Consider the following 23,536-nt stretch of genomic DNA (forward strand, 5'->3'; position numbering starts at 1 on the left):
ACTGACATTAATTACTGTTTAATAGGCTGTGGTGCACTATTTTTTTAAGATAGTACAAACCAGGCAATATAATATATTATATATTATATAATATGTAATATATCGGCATAGCCAACCTGGTCTCACTCCAAAGTCGTTGAAATCTAGCGCTTGGGCAGTGACTTGTGGCATCAGACAACAATGAAAAAAGACATCCTTTCACGTCAGCATGATACGCAGCTGGTTGCTGTTATAGTTTAACAACAAACACCGACCTTCACCCACGAGAGCTGTGTTCGTGTCCCGTAAGATTATAAAGCCAGACCCTGATCTTTTAACCTAAACCTAACCACATGCTTTTGTTGCCTACACCCAATCATGTGTGTTTGCTGCTGAAGGAAAAATAAGTAAATTTGCGGTGTTGTACCGACACATCGTCCTAGAACGTCAACAACCAACACATCCGTGGCACCTTGCCCATGTATCTGGACTTAGAAAGTCTATGACCAAACAGCAATATGTGACGAGGTTGCCAACTCTTCTGATTCACGCGGGAGACTCACGATTTTTAACCCTATCTCCCGCGATGCTCCAGGTCAGTAATTTCTCCCGCTAATCTCCCGATTTTACAGTGAAGGAAACAAGTAACATTGTGGGGGATATTTGTCTGGCAACCCTGGCCTGCCCGTGCGTATGAGGCAAGTCGGTGACGTGACTCAGTCACTCGCTGGAGGCAGTGATACACCAAGTAGCGTTGATACTGCAAGCAGAAGCAGAGGCAGAAGCAGAAGAAGAAGAAGAAAAAGAAACTCACTGGTTTCTGTCTTCCGCTCAGTTCAGCGCCCAGACCAAGATGGATAGAGAAAGAGAGACACCTGACGCCAGGGCCACACTGCCCGCGGAAGTGCTGCAAAGCGCAACAATCGGTTAACACGTGCGACAAAAGGAAACTGGCTTCGCTTCTCGGCACTTCGAGGCTATTTGCAGCGCAGGCGGTGTGGCCTTGGCGTGACACTCCTCCGAGGGTGGCACAGTCAGTGGCACACACTTTCTAATTTGATGTGCAATAAATACTGCATACTAAATGCATTGCAGTGTAACTGCCTTATTATTTAGCCTTCTGGTACTCATTTCAACAATGGTAAACAGAATCATTTATTGAATATCAAAGAAACAACATTTTCAGAACAAGTTTCCTTCATCAGGTTTAAAATACAAGGCAAGAAATGACGACAATTATATGCACACCCTGCGAAGGAACCTTGTTCCTTGGGCCTATACACCGATGAAAAAAATCTCTGTATTTTTCACAACCCAATGTTGGCAAGTATGGCTTATCATAACGCTCCAAAGTTTGGCCCCAGAACTCAAGATAACTGAATGAAAATGGGTTCTAGGTTACCCACAAGTCCCCGCTAAACTTGAGAAGGTTTGGTCCCTGTCATTGTTTTGTTCCAACGACTTGGGCGACTTGGGGGACCTGGTTGTCAGCTGCGCATCTTGGGCGATCAAAGCGACCAGAGCGGTCCGGAGGGGAGTTAAAACTTGTTTAACTTTGTGGTAATAAGCTCTGACGCAGTTCGGCGGAATGCTGACGTGCTTCGATGAAGCGGGCCCCAGAGAACAAGCCATGTAACTTTGGATCCTACAGCACACTTGTTCTGACAATGGATATCGAGAAGTTTATTACTTGCGTTCACGCCCACTCAGTCCTTCATAATGTGTCGCTGTTCGGTTACAGAGACCAAAATAAAAAAAATGAGGCTTGGGACCGCGTCGTGGAGGTAGTTGGTTGGTCTGGTGAGTTTTAAAGTGTGTAATGTTAGTAATAGAGGAGAGAATTTCAGCATGCAAGTCTTCCTTGCTTGGTTTGAATGGGATGACATACGTTTTCTGTTTTCATTGACCAAACATAACTTTATGTAGGCCAACTATGAGCTTTTTGACTGGACAACAGCAAGCAGCAACTGTGCTGCTTTCAAGCCAGTAGTCCGCTTTGCAGCTCCTTTAAATTGACAAGCACGATTGAACGTTCAACGGTTCACGTGATGAGCAACAAGAGCGAGCAGTCGCGCTTCTTGGGCGTCCGCAACAGACTTTGCCTCTTTGGAAGCTTCTGGTGTGAACGCACAGTTAGTCTACACACAGCAGATAATTAGTAATAGTAACTGTAAAATAACTCTCACAGTGACAATGTTTTCCACTAGCCTATATACTTCAATAGAATTATCGAATTCCTGAAATTCAATTACGACGGTTTTGGTGTGCCACCCTAAGGTTTTCAGTGACCCCATCTGGCCACCCTTGTGAAAATTTCTAGGGGTGCCCCTGTGGACAGTAAAGCATTTATGACTAGATATTGATTCCAGTTTATGATAAATGAATGAACACAGGCTGTAGATGCATATGTATTTCTACTGTATGTGTTGTTCTCATCCACTGTGTAAACAAAAAAAGCCCCAGTGACATTTTCAGTGTTTTTATATTGTGGGAAATAATTATTGATCTTCTGCCTTTTATGAAAGAACACAATCAATATACACAGCTTGAAGATTTTGGCTCATAGGTACAAAAACATTTTATTATCATATTAAAATCTTGAAAAACTCAAATGATACAGGTCATTCTCTTACAGTATGTACAAAGACTCGCAGGATTTGATGTGAATGGTGGGTTTATGCTTCCCTTTCAGTCCCTGGGCAACACTTCTGCACATCTGAGTCATTTTTATTCCCCCATATTTGGCTATTGGAGCTATATTTAATGCCAGGGAAGCTGAATTTAAAAAGTATCTTGAAAGGATTTGAAGTAGACCGTTTCAACTGGAGCCTGGCTTTATGCAGTGACTGGTCTGGGTCCACTGGGCTCGCTAACAGAGCCTTCACGCTTGCGTCCGGAATATTCTCCAATAAACGAACCGTCCTCGTTGAATTCTCCCCCGCCGTCAGCGTAGTCAACCAGGCTGTCTCTGCTGACGCTGTCCCCCAGCGTGCCATCACCAGTCAGGGAACACAAGCTACTGCCCTTCAGTGGCTTCTCTTCGCTGTCACTGCCATCAACAACAACAGAGAGGGATAGTCAGGGTCAGTGGTGCACTGCATATGTTCAGAGGCAACACTGATGGCACTAAGAGGCTGACACACGAGCACACATACACAACGGGCCTCATGCAGGAACCTATGCAAACACATTTCCTTGTATTTTTGTTGTTTGTATCCTTTATTTGTTCTTATTGTGTTAGTATCCTTTGATTTCTGGGATTCACCAATGTTTTCTATTTGCGCTTCTCTTAGGTTTTTTAGTTGAGAGCTCTCTAAGGCCGAAGATATACTTGCTGTTTAAACACACATTTGTGTAGACAACTGGCTGCGTCATGAGCAGAATTGCTTACGTACTACAAATGTTGCTGGAGGATTCCATGGAGGGCAATCCAGGGAAAGCGTTCGCATGATGTAAACAATATATATGGCGACACTAGTGACCGCTGACAACACCCAAGGAGGTTACTTTATTCTTAATTGTGAAATGACGGCAGAAAAAGAGACAGTGGCGCCACTGTAGACAGTATGTAAGGCCCCTAAATCAAGCTTGCCGTGACAATGGTGAGTATGTTTTTCACACTATCCCTGCCACTCACTTGCGTACTGCATCTCAGCCTTGATGTCTGAGGATGTGTACAACCAACACTTGGAACAGAAGCAGTTTACACAAGGCAGCCATTATGCACAAGCAACACGTAACTACAAGCAAGCACATCTCCGGCCTTATCAAGAAAAGAGAATGACATCTTGTTTAAACAGTCCCTAAATTGTTAGCTCAATAAAAGGAACCATACGTTTTAAATTTAAGGAAAACTACTGCCGATGTTCCTTTTCTTACAGCCTTGTGTTGGTGGCATCTCTGCAATTCTTGGGCATGTGCCACAGAGAATTTGCACAAGGCACAACACTTGCCCCTATATAGTATTTAGGGGGCGTTACCGGCTTCGCCCCTCCAATTTATGATCAAGTGGGATTCATTATTCAGCACATCTAAGTAAAAGCAGATTTAGATGGTGAAGAACATTCGGTGCATCTGGAGTTGACTTGTCTTATTTTTCTCTTAACATAAAATAGGAGAAAGTTAAGAGAATGTGGATGCATGAGGCTCAGTATCACATAAAACCACACATACACAGAAACACCAGCACACAGAACCTTCACAGCTCATGTAGACTATTACAGTAAGTGCTTGGATGAACTATCACACACACACACACACACACACACACACACACATGCCTAGCCACAAAGCGAGTTCTTATGGTTTCAATACATCACTACGGGTGGTAGGCAGGAATGGATGCAGAGGCTGCACAGCAGGAAAGGGAGCACAAGGGAGGCGGGGAGGGCTTGCTACAATCACTTCACTAATTGCTAATTGCCAAGGCTTCAGGACCAAAGGCAATTTCAAATCTCTTTAGAACCAGCGATGGAAATTGCCAGAGTGCGGTGAGAAAGAAGACGAGTGGGAGGTGTGTGTATGTGTATATGTGTGTGTGTGTGTGTGTGTGTGTGTGTGTTTGGGGGAAGGTAGGGGGCTGAGATTGAGAAAAGGAGAAGGGGGGTGGGGCATATGCAATCCCAGACAAACAGCCTGTCATTCCTGGTATTCCCGAGAGGCCCACACGCGGACCGAGGAGATTAGATGCCAATTTGAGGCTGGGCAAGTGGCCAACTCACAGGTGTCTCACTACAAGACGCAGGGTCACCTCAAAACACTGAGGATATTTTTCCTCCCTGTCCTCCTTTCTAATTCGCTAAACCGTCCATGTTTGGTAACACCTCTCTCGCTCTCCCTCCTTTGGTTTAGTATTCATAACACAGAGTGTCTGTGTTCAGAGACGACGCTCAGGTGGCTGGTATATGATAGTGCCATTTGAGGCGTACTGTAGTTGACACCTGTGTCAAATACAAGCTCGGCATTTTGAGCAGCATTTTAGAGCAGAGACATGGTTCAAACTAAGATTACAAATCAGGTCTCCTTCACGGGGATTTTTAATAACCAATCTTATCTATCCTATTTCATGAGGCCGTTTACCATGCAAGCCACACAAGGTCCGCATTTCAACTCTTATCAAACCTTCTTTCTCTGATGACTCTAGAGCGCTGAAGATAAGTGGCTGTTATCTAAGAGCAGTGGAATGCCATAGCTGCCGCAGCCCGCCCACAGTGACTTTGAATACAGTGATAAAATGGGGCTGAGGGCTTTTGAACCCCAGTTCTCATTCAGGACCTTGGTTGGGATCCAGCTCAGCCTCAGCTGTTGCTGTGAAAAGGCTTTCCTTCAGCCTCACAAACAGGTGAGAGATGGAGGCACATCACCACGCAGAAGGTAATTAAATTTGTCTTGCCATTGACCCATGCTGACTTGGTTTGGGGGCAGCACAGAAACGTCAGGTGGTAGCAGGATTCCCCCCCCCCCCCCACTCACACACCTGAAGCTGCATTTATTTAGTTCAAAGGTGTCTGGAGGAAACCTTTGCTGCATCTGCTGCCATCTCCTTAATTGCATATTACAATGAAGACGAGCGCTAAGGTGAGAAAAAAGAAGCACAGGTAAAAAATAAATAAAAACACAATAGCAGATAAAGTATCTGTGGGAAATATCGCATCACACTGTTAGCTGAAAGTCGACTCCGGCTATGACACCTGCTGTTCTTGCGGTGGACAGAGGGGCAAGACAGCAGAGGGCTGTCTCCAAAGAGAAATCATCTGAAGCATAATTACCACTTGTCAGCTCCCCAGACACGTGGCATACCAGTGGGTGGTCTATTGCCGTCAGAGATTCAAAGGGCACAAGAGAGCCCTGAATCCAGCTCTAAAGCCAGGAAAACAACATCATAGTAAGGCTAAGGGCACTCTGGGGGGACAACAGTCAGAACAGCCTCATGAAACCAACCATGAGAGGCATTTTAATCAGGTAGTTGAAGCCAAACATCTGCATCAACTCACAAACTCATATTAGGAGAGCTTCTTCTGCCTGTAAACAAGGTATCAGAGCTAAAATCGATGGTATGATATGAACTGATTAGGACAACGTAATTTTGTACTTTCCAGGGTCTTCCAGCAGCAGGGGTGAAATCTTCAGTCAGACATTAGGGGGGAACCAACAAAATCCAGTTGGAACAATAAAAAATAAAATAATTGTCATCCATCGATACAGGTTGAAGCTTATGTGTGTAATTACACTCAATCGAGTGGAGGCTGCATTCTCTCTCTCACACACACACACACACACACACTGTATGCTGTCTGTGGTGCATAGTCCTGACCATTGTGTGTCCTGTGTTTTACTGATCATCCAACATGCAGCTGCTGGTTAAAGAGTTAATACTTAAAATGCACAGAAATACTTATTGTTTTGTTTTAAGAAACATGCCTGTATACAGACTGTGTATGCATATTTGGATACTTGAGTGCAACTCAGGCTGCACAGTCCTGTCTAACCCCAAGTAGCCAAACTAAGCCTGAGAGATTTTAATGTTTTCAGCAACTGACAAAAATAAGAAGGCTTAATAAAAAAAAAAAAAAATTAAAAAACATTTTTGGGCTGCACTGATCACTGATCACACAGCTGATCAACCAGAGCAGATTGACTATGAGCTTTTCACACAGCACCAAAGTGTCTTTAAACTTCTACAGACTACCTTGTTTAAGTTTCAGTTATAGTCAGACTTTAAATGGAATTATTTATAAATACAAAGACACAATTCTCCGTCTCGCTTCTTTCATCCAGCGACTCTGCGCTGAGCTTTCGCTATTATTACCAGGGGCGGATTTAGTGATCTGAGGGTCTGGGGCCCCAGACAAAGTGCCTTGCTTTATTTTCATCCTTGGGTGAAACATTCCCAAACCTGGGGATGTTGGTAGTTTTTTTTCTTCATTAACACTATTAATAGCACACAGCAAAAGTTAAAGTCCTGCAGTCAGGAGAGGTATTGTCTGTTCAAGGTGGAGCTTCTAATCCTTATTTAATGCTGGATAGTTTAATAAATAATAATGCATCATATTTTAATTGTTATATTTTTTGAGAAATCTGATACTTTAACATAACCAGTAACATTTATCTGTAATTAAAGGTAATTGTGGCGGTACAATGTTTTCCTCTGAAGTACAAATCAAATATATAGTTTCTTTCCTTTGAGGGAGCTTTGGGGGCCTTTTGTAAGTTATTTTAGAGGAGAATAAAATAGAATAGTAACAACATAGCTGGGGGCCAAATGGTGAAGTCCAATCCCGATTCTAATGATTACACATGATTCTACACCCAAAATCTAACAAATCTAAATTTGTGCTTCAGATGTCAAAACACAGGACATTTTTCTGAAAAAAAACCCAGAATCCCCCGCCAATTATGTTGTTTTTTTTTTTTTTTCCAAATTTGTTCCCCTATTTCAAACAATATATATATATATATATATATATATATATATATATATAGTTGGGTTGGTCCTTCCCAGTGTCTAATTGAAAATTTCAACCTTAACTGCCAGTATATGTAAGTATTGCCAGAACCTCAATACAAAAATAAAAATGAAGTAAAACACAGTTTGCTCACCAAGATAATTGTTGAGATCTAAGAAATAGGCTAAAGTCAGTTTGCAGGTACAGTGTACCTCCATGTCTGCCCCGACTCATATGTGCCCATGACTGTTGCTAATGCTTCAAATGTTGCTGAAAAGAAGCTGCATATAAAACAGATGCCTCACACACATCTTCAACCCAGCAGCACAGAAGATCTATACAACACCGGAGTTTCAAGGTGACTTAAGATTAGTGTTAATAACTCAGTATCTGATCAATTGTCTCCCCTTCAGTTCTGAGATATGGTGCTGAATATTGAGCAGAAAGGTGTTTTTACAGAACATTATGGTGTCAAATTGAAGTTGACCTTTGAGCTTTTGGATGTAAAATGTCACCACTTCATCATTTTATCCTGTTAGACAATTGTGTAAAATTTTGTCATCACTAATGTGAGAATTCTTGAGTTATGGCCAGAAAATGTGTTTTGTGAAGTCACAGTGACCTTGACCTTTGACCACTAAATTATAATCAGTTTATACTTGAGTCCAAGTGAACGTTTGTGCCAAATTTGAAGAAATTCCCTCAAAGTGTTGAGATATCATGTTCTCAAGAATGAGACAGATGTAAGGTCATAGTGACCTTTGACCACCAAATTCTAATCAGTTCATTCTTGCGTCCAAGTGAATGTTTGTGCCAAATTTGAAGAAATTTCCTTAAGGTGTTGTTGAGATATCATGGTCACAAGAATGAGACAGATGTAAGGTCACAGTGACCTTTGACCACCAAATTCTAATCAGTTCATTCTTGCGTCCAAGTGAACGTTTGTGCCAAATTTGAATAAATTCCCTCAAGGTATTCTTGAGATATCATGTTCACGAGAATGAGACAGATGCAAGGTCACAGTGACCTTTGACCACCGAATTCTAATCAGTATATTGTTGAGTCCAAGTGAACGTTTGTGCCAAATCTGAAGAAATTCCCTCAAGGTGTTAAGATATCATGTTCTCGAGAATGAGACAGACAGACAGACAGACAAACAATCCGAAAACATAATGCTTCCAGCCACAGAGGCATAAAAAGCCAATAAGGCAAGCAACATAAGCAGTGAAATGATTTGAACAAATCCCAATCTTAGCCAAACTGATTTGGAAGTGAAAACATAAGCGAATAGTAAAATAATTACCCAAACTACCGATTAAAAACATCCATTGCTGTTTGCAGACAGAATTCCTGCAATTTCAACAGAACATAGTCACTATATTGCACACACACACACACACACACACACACACACACACACATTTCCAGTGCAATTAGGGATCATTACCAACACTATTGGTGCTCCCACTTTCGGTTTTACCTCCAAATTAAGTAGTTTGGATAAGCAGGCTGAACTGTTGGCTTGTTTACAATGTGCTTGTGTTTCTTGCCCTGTTGGACTTTGCTGTGACAGCGTCTGTGTATTGCAAAATTTAAGTGCCAGCAATTACATTGGTGAGCAAAATGTCACCCTATCTAAGAGAAATGACAGCAAAAACTTCCCAAAAAAACTGCTGCTATTTGTATCCAAATGCTCACACACATGACACATGAAACAGTAAGTATTTCTCTGCAATTTCAGTAGTTACAGTTCTACAATTTAACAAGCAGGTGCACAGTGGATAGCAAGGACCTTGTGCAACAAACAACACGCACTCCGTGTGTGCATTTTGACCAACAACATAATGATAACCCAGTCAGCTCACAGCGACACAGTTCAGTGATACATGAACTACAGGTTACTAAAGACCCGTGACAGAGCGAATGTCAGATCATCCTCCTGCCGATTACCAACCAGATGTGTTCATCAACAGCAGCAGTAACTGGTTTATATTTGACGTGTCAGTGATGCTGCGACAGTGTGGTAGACCTGTGAGTGATGCACAGCTGTCACGTTCACTGGTCGACACGTAAACCCACCTGCACATGGAGTATCTCCTTTTGTTTCTTTTTGGACAATCAGTGACTGCTGCCTCCAACGACCTAGTGTATTTAAACACTAAAATGTATGAGCTTGAACATTGATGGATGACAGTTTTTAACTGGGCGGGGGATTTTTTCACCTCTTTCATACGCTGTGTGAATATCCATTTTTGTTTTACCTCACAGAAAACAGTACTTAAAGTGTGTCTGAAAAGCCACCTCAGCATCTGCCCAGCAATCATCGAGTCACTGGTATCGATCAACAACGCTATTCACCCACACAAACAGTCAATTGGAGCTATGGGACAGTAAAAACTTACTTATTACATCTTTAAGCTGTAAGATCTATAAACAAGGATGTGGACAATGCATTCCTTCCTGTTCAACAGAATTATAGTCTTGGCAAGAATCATAGGAAGGCAATTGGCAGCGACCACGCAGTTGTGAGTAATCATGTCCTGAATAATATGATGACGAACGGAATCAAAGCGGACAGAAGAGGCTATTTTAGGTGATTTCTTTTGCGTGTGCACAAACAAACACGCCATTGTCACACAGTTGCTGCAGTGCTGTCAAGCAAAATAGGATTCAGCTGATTTCCCTAAACTGTCACCGTAGCAGCTAAACAATGCAAACAATGGAAATTCAACAGCTATTATAAAGTACAACAGCTGTCTGCTTCGGGCTTAAAGGCTCAGTTTTTCCGCCCATTTGCCATGCTTAGTCTATGCCTGTTTGACTGAGTGCAAGATATTTACCATCAGCAATTACTCTACATCTAGAGTCAACCTGCATGTCTGCACTGGAAGCTTCTATAGCAATTAAAAGTGTGGCCTGTATTGAAGATATTACACACCATAACCTCTAATTCATGAGGTGACTCAGGAGGGTGTAAAGGTAAATCTGCATCTGTCAAAACACCAGGTACGCAGAGGCTCTTCAGCAACAGAGCAGCATCTCATGTTGCCCTAACATCCAGGCTCCTTAAACACATTTCTACATTACAGGTGCTTCAACATAACCTTAATAGGTTCAGCAGGCAGCTGATAGAAGTGCTTAAATAATTAAGAGCATTACAGCTGTTGTCTGAGAAATGTTTTGCAAAGTGTGGTCACGCTACCACCAATCTTTTTTGCTCTGTCCTGTCATTCACTTCAAGTAAAACCAATGCAACTGCTAAATTTAGTTACATGTTTTCTGTTTCGGTGAGAGCTCCAGCACTCCAGGAAACATGACGTGGACAACTAAGTTAGTAGCTTACTTACTTACTTGTGTTACTTGCAAACTAATTATCTAACTATCTAAACTTGCATGTCAAAGTTCACCTTTGGTCAGTTTTTGTTTTGTACAGTATCACCATATTGGATGATTTTTTTGTCTCGTATTATGTATTCTAAACATCACACATTCTACTATCAGATATTATCTGAAAATGCTGAGAGCCAGAGAAAATCATTTTCACTGCTTTCAAGAACCTGACAGGAGAGTGTGTGTGTGTGTGTGTGTGTGTGTGTGTGTGTGTGTGTGTGTGTGTGTGTGTGTGTGTGTAGTCTATGTATCTGCCCAAACAGATCTGTACATTCTGCTTTCATGGAAGTAGTTCATGTTGTACTTTTATCAACATACGCGAGCTGTGTATTTAATTAGCTATATTTCTATCTGATATCATGTTTTTGACACATGCATACAGCACCATGCATTGATTTGCTTTTTTGTGTTTCCTTTTGCCTCTGAAGGTAATGTAAGTCATGTCTTGTATGCCTGTGTGTCATATATATACATATATATATATATATATAGATAGATAGATAGATAGATAGATACATATACACATATATAAATTTATATATTTGTACGTGTTCAACCTGTTATACCCGTTCCTTAACACAAAAAGCTAATCCACACCCGGCGCCACTCCTACAGAGGCTACAGTTCACACAGGCTCACCAAAACTGGACAATAGAAGATTGGAAAAACGTTGCCTGGTCTGATGAGTCTCAATTTCTGCTCCAACATTCAGATGGTAGGATCAGAATTTGGTGTAAACAACATGAAAGCATGGATCCATCCTGCCTTGTATCAACGGTTCAGGCTGCTGGTGGTGGTGTAATGGTGTGGGAGATATTTTCTTGGCATGCTTTGGGCCCCTTTGTACCAACTGAGCATGGTTTAAACACCACAGCCTGCCTGAGTATTGCTGCTGACTGTGTCCATCCCTTTATGGCCACAGTGTGCCCATCTTCTGATGGCTACTTCCAGCAGGATAACACACCATGTCACAAAGCTCAAATCATCTCAAACTGGTTTCTTGACATGAGTTCACTGTACTCCAATGGCCTCCACAGTCACCAGATCTCAATCCAATAGAGCACCTTTGGGATGTGGTGGAACGGGAGACTCACATCATGGATGTGCAGCTATCATGTCAATATGGACCAAAATCTCTGAGGAATGTTTCCAGCACCTTGTTGAATCTATGCCACTAAGAAAATAAGGCCGTTCTGATGGCAAAAGGAGGTCCAACCCTAATACCCTAATTTCCCTAATTTTAGTCAGAGGAGATAACAGATGAGAGCGAAACCCTAATGCCGAAAAAGTTAGCTCGCAAGTACTAAAATCTGATATCATATATACATGCAGATGCACACAGTAACACACAAAATAAGCTACTGATGTCTATGGGAGCAAGCTGATTCACACACTTAAATCAAAATCTGACAACAACATAAAAGCAACTAAAGGGGAGCACAGCACAGGTTTTGTTGCCCACTACTCTTAACTACACCGTGTGATTACCTAGCCCAATAAATGATGAGAACAATGGCTTCTAGGCTGATCCTCGTAAAGCTCATGAATGCATGGTTTGCTTTTGGGATGGGAGAGAAAAACATTACTGTGACACATGACAAATGAGTTTCTCAGTTGGAAAACATTTAACATATGGTTGTTAGATTAATATTGCTACAGCGCAATGCATTTCCAGGAGATAAAAAGAGTGTCATTTCCTCAGCACACTTTGGCACTGCGGCTCTCTTCTGCAGAGCAGAAGCAAGGCTCACCTGTATTCACAGAAAGTGTCATCATTCATTCCTTGTGACTCCAAATCAGGGTGGAGGTCCTCCTTCTCTTTCACTGCAGGGGGGCAGAACAGACATTTCAGCACCACTATGAAAAGCAGCGCCTTCATCCATACATGTTATTACATATTACATACATCATTTGTAATGTTTTAAATTAATAAAGATTTGTCTTGAACATTTTCAAAAGGGACACCACTCAAACAGCAGATCCAGCTTTTGTTGATTTTAGTCAGCCTCAGTGATTTTCTGTCAGATAGTTCTTTGAAACTAAAGCAACAGCAAAACATTCATGCTCAGCAGGTGAACAAGAACAAGTGATCTGAACTTTTACATCACTTGAGTGTATATAAAAGTTGAATTTCAAAATCTGAACTGAAAGGCTTTTGAGAGAAACTAAATATGACTGTGTAAACATTCTATCAAGTCTGCACACTTAAAGCCTCTCTCCTGTTTGTCTGCCCAAAGTGCTACACGGCAGCTCTTTGTGTAAATATGCTTTAAAAAATACCAGTTGCTTTCAAGAGAGACAAAAGAGGGGTTTCATGAAAAGAGCTAGATGGGCAAAGGGGGAATCCAAAGGAGCTGATGAAATATTCAGTGCTTCATGTCAAAAGCTACTGCAGGCAAAGAGGTGGAGTGGTGGAGAGAAGACGAGAAAGCAGGTTGAGAGGAAAGAAAGTGTGAGCGAGGAGACACTTTGCAGGTAGGCGCTACTGTGAGACTGAATTTGGCTCTGATACAAGACAGCACAAAGGCGCAGGAAGGTCTGCACAGGTGAGGGGTTGGGAGTTGTGGAACAAAGCCAACTGGCCCGCTCGTCTGGCCTGACAAGGTATGTAATCAGAGGTACCGAGCAGAACTAACAGGGCCACACAAATTATTCCACAATGCAGTAAACCTGTGGTTGCTGGAAAGATCTCGTGGAAGGTTCATTTGGGGTTAATAATATTGGGCTTGGCAGAGTTAGCATGCATAGTTGTCCAACATGCATGCATAATTCATTTCCGAAAGGGGGTGAGGGGGAGTCGGGGTTGAGGCCCGTTGCACATTTTCGTTCTTTCGGGAGGTCAACCAAAATTATATCAAAAGTCAAATCAAAGTGTCGTCCTATTAAACAGGTGATGTTTAAAGATTATTTAAGATAATTAAACTACTAATAACAAAGTCAGACTTACATATATCTCCTACATGTACATTTCACGAGTTGAATTTTGGTTCACTTCCTGAAGCGAGACGACAAAGGGACCCAACCCCGGTCAAAGACTAACTGACCTTTTTCCATGGAGAACATGTCTCGTCGCTGGGTCGGCGGTGGCGTACCTGCATACTTGCCACCTTTGTTTCTCCTCACAAAGCAGGCCATGAGCACGACAAGTGTGAGGAGCGCCACAGCACACATGGTCCCAATGAACCAGCCCTGGGTGGAAAAGTCACTCCGCTGACCTACCGCACCTGGGAACAAAAGCAGCAGGGGGGGGCAAGAGCTCAATAATCTGCTTAACACAGTGGTCTATTTGAGGATGACAGTCCCCTCAAGCACTCCTCATACAACTTTATCTTTGACTGAAAACGGAAAAACATGATGGATTCTAGTTGGAGAGGATGTTCTCACGTCGTATTTGACTCACATTCCCTTCAGCTATAGCACTCTATCTCCTCTGAAAGAATATTAGATAGGGAAAAAGCAAATGAAAGATGGACGGAAAATAAATAAACTCACATTCACCACAGACCACATCTATTCGTCAATGATATGCTTGTACTGTTATGGCAGATTAGAGCTCAAATCACTACGTTCTATTGACTACGACACCTTTCTCTCCTCTCACCTTTGACTCTTGTCTGGATAACGTCTTCAAAAATGCTAGCGTTATCGAGCAGCCTCTTGGCCATGAGGCGCACAGTGTACACCGTCCCAGGTTTGAGCCCATCAATTACGTGGAAACTTTGAGAAGCGTTTACAGCCTCTGAAATCCGCCAGTTACCATCACCTACACAGCCAAGCACAAGAAGTGCACAAGCAGCAAGTCTGTATTAGCATTCATGCAATCGAAAGAACAAAAAATATAGGATGAGCTGTTGCCAGGCAATTAACATTTCTTGAACTATTAAATATATTTGTTGTACTAAATATAACTTGAAATGCATCGAGTTGAAGCAATCATGGAAATGATGGAAGTACAGTAGCCATGCAGACGCTAGGCTTATAATATATTTTTAGATGTTTATATAAAACATTCCCACTTGCACCTACACACGATGCCACCTAAAAATTCCTATCAATGTTTAGCAAGGCGGGGACAGGAAAAGTAGCTTACGGTTATTCATATAAGCCACATAAAGCTCCGAGTCCTGCTGCTCCTCTCTGGCAGTCCAGCTGATTTTGGCAAAGGTGTCACTCACATAAGAGCTTATGTTCAACAGGGCTGGAACTGATAAAGAGAGAAGAAATAGGGGGGAGGAAAATAAGGAGGAAAGGAAAACACAGACAGGCACAGAGAAAAGGAGAAAGGAGGCAGGCAAAGAGGATTAGCAGAGGCAAATAGGTTTCCCCCTGCAGCTTGAGAACAGTGCAGCTAGCAGAAACCCTTCAAGACGACAGTTCAAAAGGCAACACTGGGGCCCAGACTTAATTGAGTGGAGCTGGATTTTGGCTCATAAAGGGTAGATATAGAGATCGTGGGCGGGAGTGACATCTAGTCTTCACTCCGTCTAGCAAAGCAAAGCTGGCATTTCCTGACACCCCCCCACCATGAGCGAATATCAGAATAGATTGAAACGACTATGTCTCCAATGCCATTGTTAGTTGAAAGTTGAAGGTACATCAAGATGAGATCACAGGGATCTCATTGGCTGTACATGTGTCAGTGTGAGCTATATACCTAAAGGAGGATGAGTAGAATTGCCTGGGATAGAGCTGGGAAAGGAGAGAGAGCAGTTGTGGCCTGAAATGAAAGAGAAGCCTCAGATGTTAGAATTCTGCTGCAATGCTGTCGGGTCTAATACTCTATATCGTGCAACAAGCGAGCTCTATAGACTACATGAAGGCAGGATTGTTAGAGCAACCGGGGAAACTGGATTAATGGAAGTATCTGCGCAAGTACAAGTGATAGTAAACACAGTGTAACTGCAGTGAGGCCTACATAATAGCAAATGGCAATGTCAAACTGAAATTGTCACATTATGACAAAGAGACGTCTGCCTGACAGTCAGCAATTACCTGAGCTATATCTGTACAAAGGACAAACATTGACTGAAGCTACGGCCAGCTACTCGCTACGCCAACACACCTACAACCTTGTCTATCTCTACCACTACTTCTAGGTTAGCGAAGTGCCGCGGCTGCAGGCAGTGATACATACTGCTCTGAACAAGAGCCACAGCTGGAGTCGGGGACAAATCTTCAGAGGGATAAAAAGAAAATGAAATACAGCAGAAGATTACAGATATATGGAAAGCCAGCTTTAAGGTTTATAGAGCCAGCACAAACACACACACGCACACACACATGTATATCCATACACACACAAATATGCGGTCGGTGCATCTTCACAAATACAGTCACACGCAGGTAGATGCCTGCATCAGTGATCTGTTTGTTAGTGGTGTTTTGGATTTGGTGACTGGTGGACAGCTCCTCCACCAGAGGGCACTGTGGAGGAGAAAGATCATATACTGTCCTTCCACTTAGTGTGCTGACTCAGTAGAAACTGAGTATGTAGTGAGTATTAAATGACAAATTCAGTGCACATCTAACATGTTGGTTGCTTGTTTGTCATGATGATGGACAATAATATCCCACAATACAATGCAAACAAAAAAAATGGGAAGCTTCCTACTAATTATTCCAGGAATATATTGAAGGAAAAAATCTTTTTTTAAACAAATTACCAAATGTGTAACTGTGAGCTTCAAAATCACCATTTAACTGATATCAACCGGCTCACACGTGTTATTTGCTAAACCCGCAACAACTGATTTCTTTTTTTAACCACTTGGGGGCAGCTACTGTGTCTGTTTCTCATTTGGTGTTGAGCAGGTAGTGTACAGTAAGTTTTTTTAGAGCATTTCCATTGAAAACAGCTGCCTGCTTTGGGTGGAAGTTGTGCTTGGAGAGCATGAGGAAAGTTGCGGACTGGACCAGAGACCTGCATCAGGTCGGGTACCCAGCGGGTGGCCGGCCAAAAGGGTGATTTGCAGCTGATATTTTGTCTTAACTTTATTTCAGGGTGAAAAAAATAGAACCTGTGGGTCAGATCATGAATGTGAATGATAAATACATTAAAACAAAATGAGAACAATAATAATTTAATTTATTGTTTCAACGTTTTAATCTTCTGACTGCTGACTTCATGAGTCGACTCTGACTGCGCCAGCTGGACTGTGAGATCCGCTTCAATCCGGTGTACTGTTAACAGACACACTAGCCGTGGAGATGCAATGCACTGTATTATGAAAATAAGCAAAAAAAATACACATTTAAACTGTATTACTTGAATGACCTTTGTTTTAAACTATAATGTCTATAATTTTTGAATTAATTTCTTGCATACTGAATGCCAAATAGTACATTAAGATGTGTTCAAACATGTAGTTTATAGCAATGTGCATAAAAATATGATTTGCATACAGCAGCTAGTAGCTACCAACTGTACAAAATGATCACGATACTTAAGTCACGATACAATATTAGTGCGATTTTCAAGGTGTTGCAATATGGTGAGTATTGCAATAAAATCTACTGTGATATAGTGCAATTTATTACCCTTTTTCAACTGCAAGAAGAGTCCCCAAAGGAAAACTTTGTCAACATCAGTCTTATCTTACAATATCACGTTTTCAGTCTGTTCATCTCATTTCAGCCATTTTTATTGCAGCAAAATGTATCTAGTGGACTGGAAAAGCAACTCTTTATATTATTCTAGTAAGCTACCAAAGGTAATATTATTAATTTATATAATAAAAAACAAACAATATTTGGCGTCTGTGTGATAATAATGGTATTGCCACACAAAAATATCATGATATTATTTTTTAGCATACTTAAGTATTTGTACTTGAACACATGGCGCCAAGTAAATACTGTTTGGATCAGATTAACCTGAATTTAAAGACTGAATATTTAACTACTATTTTTAATTTTAGTTTTGGATTAGCTTATAGGAGATTTGTCACATAGTTAGATATTTCTAGTTTTCACTCTGTTGTCAGGTTGATGAACCGTGTTGGTCATTCTCGAGAGGTACACTGATTTTACATGGACTGAATTTTCAATCACAGGAATAATTATTTTATTACCTGTGACTCACCGACACATCATAAAATTTGCATGTTGCTGCCTGTATTATTTCTCACATTGTCGAGTGTGAACCTGAACATATATATTAAAAATGACACTGCCTGTTCTGCTCCGACTGCTGAATCCCGAACTGACTGCAGCTCAGACGGAGCCAGCTCTTGATGATCATGTTTCTAACTAAACTTTTTCAAACGCTGAGTTCAAGCCATTGGCAAATATGTCGGCGATAACAACTTGGGTGTTCAAATGCTAGGGAGCAAATAATTTAATCTCTGGAGGAGCTGGTTATTTTTGTATGACTTAAGAGGTATATGCTCTTCTGTGCTTTTTGTCATGTTTGCAGTCCGCTTTATCTCTGCTGCTTTGTTATCTCATGAGACCTGATGGAGAAAAATAGATATTTTTTCTTCCTCTTTCTGCCACACTCTATGGCTATTAGCTGTTCTCTCTCAGTTTTCTCTGCTCCTCTTCCTCGCAGATGCTTCACCCCATCCGTCTCTGTGTTGTTTTTTTTTCCTTTTCGTCTCTCACTTCAGCCACTCTCTTTTCATTACAAGCCTTTTCAAACAAAGGCACACATCTGCTGATACCTCTATGGCTGTTTTTTTATTCTGATATGTCAGTCTGTTTGTCCAGGCGATTTTTAAGCTAGCCGACTGTTTATCCTGACTAAATGGGGATAAGCATTAAAAGCTCATTCAGTCACAAAGGTGAAATCTAAAAGGAGCACTTCATAGCCTGGGCGCACTAACTCGCATGCATTAATTCTTTTCACTGTCACTCCATCACTCCCCATCAACAACTCTAAATCCATGGTGCCCCTGCTCGGTGCTATTGGCATCCATAAATCTGCTCTGCTGCATTGTGACTAACATGCCCCGAGGACAGCGCTCCAAAACAGAACCATTTTATCTCCCCGCCGAGCCTCTACTCAACCATATTTACAAACAATGCATCTAATGGCTCTCAGGCTGGACATTCACCTACAAGATGCAGAGCCTCTCAGAGGAAATATAAAAGCCAGAGAGGAATGAATAACATTTATTAAAACATTCAGAGATAGTGGAAACATATTTTCTCATGCGTTCACACCGAGTAATGGAGGGAGGAGTTTACTAGAAACTTTGAACTGTTGGGAAAATTCTAGCACTCACTTTTTTATCATGTACCATCAGGGCTGAAATTAAACACCTGCCAAATCCTGCTACACTGAATGGTGGCAGGTAACGTTGTCAATATACTAGCCAGATTGGCTGAATTAAGTGTTAAATTAAGTGTTAACAGTGAGCTAAACTAAAATAGACAGAAGCTGCATGGCTTTGCTTTATGTAAGATACAAATTAAAGCCACCATCTGTGTGGAGTTTGAACACTTTTGGCTTTGACACCCCCTAGTGGTGGAATTTATATGTTGGAGGAAACAGGTACAGTAGACTGCACCAGGTCTTACCAGGATTGTCTTTTTTTTTCTGGCAATAACGGAACAAATAAAAGAAGAATTATTGAAATAATGCTATAATCACATATTAGATTTAATCAATTAATGTTTTAACAAAGAAGGATTTGTATGTATTGGCTCAAAACTGGCAACTTTTCACCATTCAGGAAAGGATCAGAGATGCTACAGCAGAGGTTTTGTTCCCCGAACTTATAAGCTCATTAATCCACTCAGTGAGACCAACCCTGTGGGTGAAATGGCTGACACCCTGAACAACAACTTGATGAACACTCTAGGTCATTAAAGGCTTATGTGACAGAACATGGCCATGATTTATCAGCTCTATTCGAATGCGAAAGAGATCATGTCGAGCCACTGACAGGAAATGCTGAAAAGTCGGAGGTCTGTGTTTAATTTATTAAGAGCTCGTAACTACTTATAATAAAGCTGCGTGCAGTGAGAGCCTATTTTTTCTGAGATAATCAGAGAAAACAGTGGCATCTCCAGCAGTATTTTGTTCTCTGAGAGAGATTGGCTGTTAAAACTTGTCCTAACCTCTGACATTCAGACTTTTCAGACTTTGCTGCAGTAAGAGAGAAATTTGCTAAGTAGTTAAAAACATATAGTTGCCATTAAAGTTGGAACTGCAGTGAAATATGACAATCTCTGTATATTATGAGACTATTTTCTGCCTCAAAGCTGTTTAAGTTTGAGAGTAAATTGTCCATGTGTTGTCTTGATTCAGCTACAACAAGATTATTTCCTTAAAATCATAAAAATGTTTCATGAGAAACAGAGAGAGTTTTGGTGCTGTTGTTAGTCCCAAAAAAATGAACAACAAGGTTCTCATTAGTTACAGGCCTGAACCTCTCTCTTAAAAGCAACTTAGAAAGTTATATTGAACAGATTTCTAAACTGGAGAAGTTCCAGTCAGACTTCAGGACAAACCAAAACACAGTAGTCGACATGGATCTAAATGCTGACACAATGCCTGACACAATTGGTCAAAACACTTGCATTTCCATCAGAGATATTTTTCTGATTTGTTTTGTGCATCACTGGCAGGAAATTTTATGTCTTGACAGCTTTTTTTTTGTTTTGTTTTGTTTTTTTTTGTCCAGAAACTGACACTTCTTTTGTTGCAGCACTGAGAAGCTGCTTTGATCTCGAGCACGATATTCTGACTTTCCATGACTCTGTTCGTCGACGTCTTCAGGGTGTGTAATGTTAATTTTCACAGCTATGCAGATGACACATGATTATTTCAGAGAGCCAGGTTAACAAAATACCTTAATCTCACTCTCATCCTGTCAAATAATAGATTAATATATATCTCTCTAAGGCTCAAAGAAAAAAACAAAAAATCCTACTATAGCCCCCGAGGGTAAAGAGATGCACTGTCCAAGAATCTTTCTATCTCTGGTTCCCCAGATCGACTCAGAAGTCATACTTTAAGCCTGTGTCTTTGAATGCGAACTAAGCTTGAAATCGCACATCAGCAGAGCGGCCAAAATAGCATTCTTTCATCTAATCAAGTTTATGTATAAGCTGACATCTCAGACAATGTGAGAAACACTGCAGAGATGTACAGGCACTCCTAAGATAGCAAGATGCCACAAAGCTAATTCATGCTTTCATCTCAGGCAGACTATTGTAACTCTTCACTGGTCTTCTGTGAAAGGGTATTTAGGGGATAAAAATTATACACAATTCTGCTGCTAGACTTCAAAACAAAACTATAAAGGGGAAACACAGCACTCCAGTTTTAGATGGGCTACACTGGCTCCCGGTATCTTTTAGAAAATGTCTGAGAGAAAGTCCTTTAGCTTTTATTAAAAGCTCTAAATGGCTCAGGACTGGCTTAAACTGCACACTCCCTGTTGTTTTATGTGACTTCAGGTTCACTTGAATCCTCTGCTGCAGGTTTGTTGGACGTTAAACAACCATTGGCATGCGAAAACCGGAAATGCACCTTTTTATATGCAAACTGCGTGAAAGCATTCATCATTACAAGTGTAGGGAAGCAATCTCACTGAGCGTTTAAAGCTTGAAACATAATGAAGATATGCTCCCGTCTCTATTAGTATCTTAATCTCATAACTAATCTTGATGTTATGCTGCTGATTTCATTGTTACTGATTTAACTTTCTGCTTGTTTTGGCTTAATCATTTTTTCATTTTTCATTTTTTTCTGTTCTCATTGTCTCTCCTCATTGTAAAGCACTTGGAGCGTTATTTGTGTGATGGGCGCATTTGTAATAGTTTATTATCATTTTAAAGGAACATTTTTATCAAGTGAAAATCCAGGGGCATTAAAATGTAACAAAGACCAAAATTTTTGCATCAAGTGACAAAAAAATCCTCTATTTTATTTAATGTAGGTGGAGCTCCAAAAACACTGGATCCTACTGTACTGTAATTCCCACAATGCAGCTTAACAGTGACTTATATTTAACCATCCATGCCTTGCAAACACATTCTTTTGGCCACTATAAGAGTGTAGTGAAAATCTGACCCATAACTTTATAATGTTGTTTTGTTTATTTATTCTACTTGTCAGCCCTAAAGAAAAAAGAAAAAGAGAAATGCTGCTTAATAATCTGGGGAATTTAACTCCCTGGAATAAATCTGAGGTGACAAGTCTTGGTGTGATCCTTGATTCAGATCTAAGATTCAGGTCCCACATTAACAAGGTGACGAAAACATCATTTTTCCACCTCAGAAATATCGCCAAGGTACGACCATTTCTGAATGAAAAAGATGCAGAGAAATTGATATATGCCTTTATTGCAAGCTGCCTCAACTACTGTAATGCACTTTTTTCTGGCCTCCAGAAAAAACACCAACGAGAGACTTCTCATTCAAAACTCTGCAGCTCAGCTATTAACCAGAACCAAGAGGAGAGAGCACATCAGGCCAGTCGGAGCTGCTCTGCACTGACTTCCTGTTACATCTAGAATTGATTTAAAGCTCCTCCTTGTACACAAAGCCCTACATGGGCTGGGACTGAGCTACACTGCTAACTCCCTTGTTGACTATTTGCCTCCAAGAACACTGTGATCATCTGCTGCTGGTTTATTAGAGGATCCCAGCAACAGCTGGAAGAAGATCGGGGATGCAGCTTTTGTCAATTATGCCCCAAAGCTATGGAGCACGCTACCTATGGATATCAGGGAAGCTAGCTCGCTAAATATTCTTATAAGAAAGCTAGACTATCTGTTCACTGTAGACTTTAACTAGCTCTGACTTTGCAGAAACTATCTCTTTTTAACTTTTACTGTCTATTTACGCTTCACACTGCTGCAACTTTATAGTTTTACAATTCTATGATTTTATGAATCACTGAATCCATGTTTTAAACTGTTTTAAATGTCCTTTTATATTAAATTGCCTTGTCTGATTTATGTCCATTATGTCTATTTTCATGTGAAGCACCCAGTGCTTATACTGCTCTTATTGTAAAGCACTTTGTGCTGCATTTCTTGTATGACAGATGCTATATAAAGTGTATTATTATCAACCATTAGTGTAACTATCTGCACTTTTATAAATCATTATTGCATTGCAGCTACCGTGTCTGCAGTGTGCTAATTTGTGTTTTAAACAGTGGTGCTACTTTCATATCCAAGCCAAAGCAGATGATATTGTACCGGCCGCACGAGCACGACAGGTACACAGATCCCATCTACTCACGTTCTTGACGAACGGTGTGGCTCTCCTGGGCCATCGGAGGGCCACAACCTGCTCGAGTGCAAGCGCTGAGGTGGAAGCGGTAGAGGCTGTCTTCCTCTAAGCCCTGGAGCTGCCACTGGGTGGTGTCAGCCCCAGTGATGTTCATCTCCTGGGAATCAACCACCTCCAGTGTGGTCTCATTAACTATAGAGGAAGGAGAAAGATGTCAGGTCAGTTCACGGAGCATGAGTGAGCCTCCGACGGACCAACGCAGAGAAAAAAGTCATCACTGTTGGCCCGTGTTGTATGTTAATGGGACACAACTATAAAGAGGGTCAATGGTTGAGGGAGGGGGAAGATGAAGAGATGTCATGCTAGCTCATGCAGAAAGTGAATATAGCAGATACGTGTCGTGACAGGTGAGCTGAGGAGGAATACATTATGAAGAAAGGGGAAAGGAGATGAAAGGGGGAGGTAGAGAGCTCAAGAGGAGCTGGGGGGCGGGTGTAAACAAGTGGCAATGGATAAAAAGATGAGGATAG

General features: G+C 41.3%; 1 protein-coding gene across 5 annotated transcripts in view; it reads right to left on the bottom strand.

Annotated features, from left to right (window-relative positions):
• Window positions 1-2,513: 2,513 nt before the first annotated feature.
• The window catches only part of LOC125891701 (neural cell adhesion molecule L1-like protein), a 72,259-nt gene continuing 51,236 nt past the window's right edge, over window positions 2,514-23,536 (bottom strand). For 4 of the 5 annotated variants that reach the window (XM_049581137.1, XM_049581140.1, XM_049581138.1 and 1 more), the window contains exons 23-26: window positions 23,016-23,198; window positions 13,859-14,038; window positions 12,566-12,638; window positions 2,514-3,028 (exon numbers count right to left, since the gene is read on the bottom strand). In XM_049581137.1, the coding sequence (XP_049437094.1) occupies window positions 2,815-3,028; window positions 12,566-12,638; window positions 13,859-14,038; window positions 23,016-23,198 (650 nt within the window). In that variant the 3' untranslated portion in view covers window positions 2,514-2,814. The remainder of the gene's footprint in view (window positions 3,029-12,565; window positions 12,639-13,858; window positions 14,039-23,015; window positions 23,199-23,536) is intronic. The other variant, XM_049581141.1, reaches the window with a different exon arrangement.

Source organism: Epinephelus fuscoguttatus, linkage group LG7 (assembly GCF_011397635.1).
Source record: "Epinephelus fuscoguttatus linkage group LG7, E.fuscoguttatus.final_Chr_v1".
In the NCBI taxonomy this organism is placed as follows: Eukaryota; Metazoa; Chordata; class Actinopteri; order Perciformes; family Serranidae; genus Epinephelus; species Epinephelus fuscoguttatus.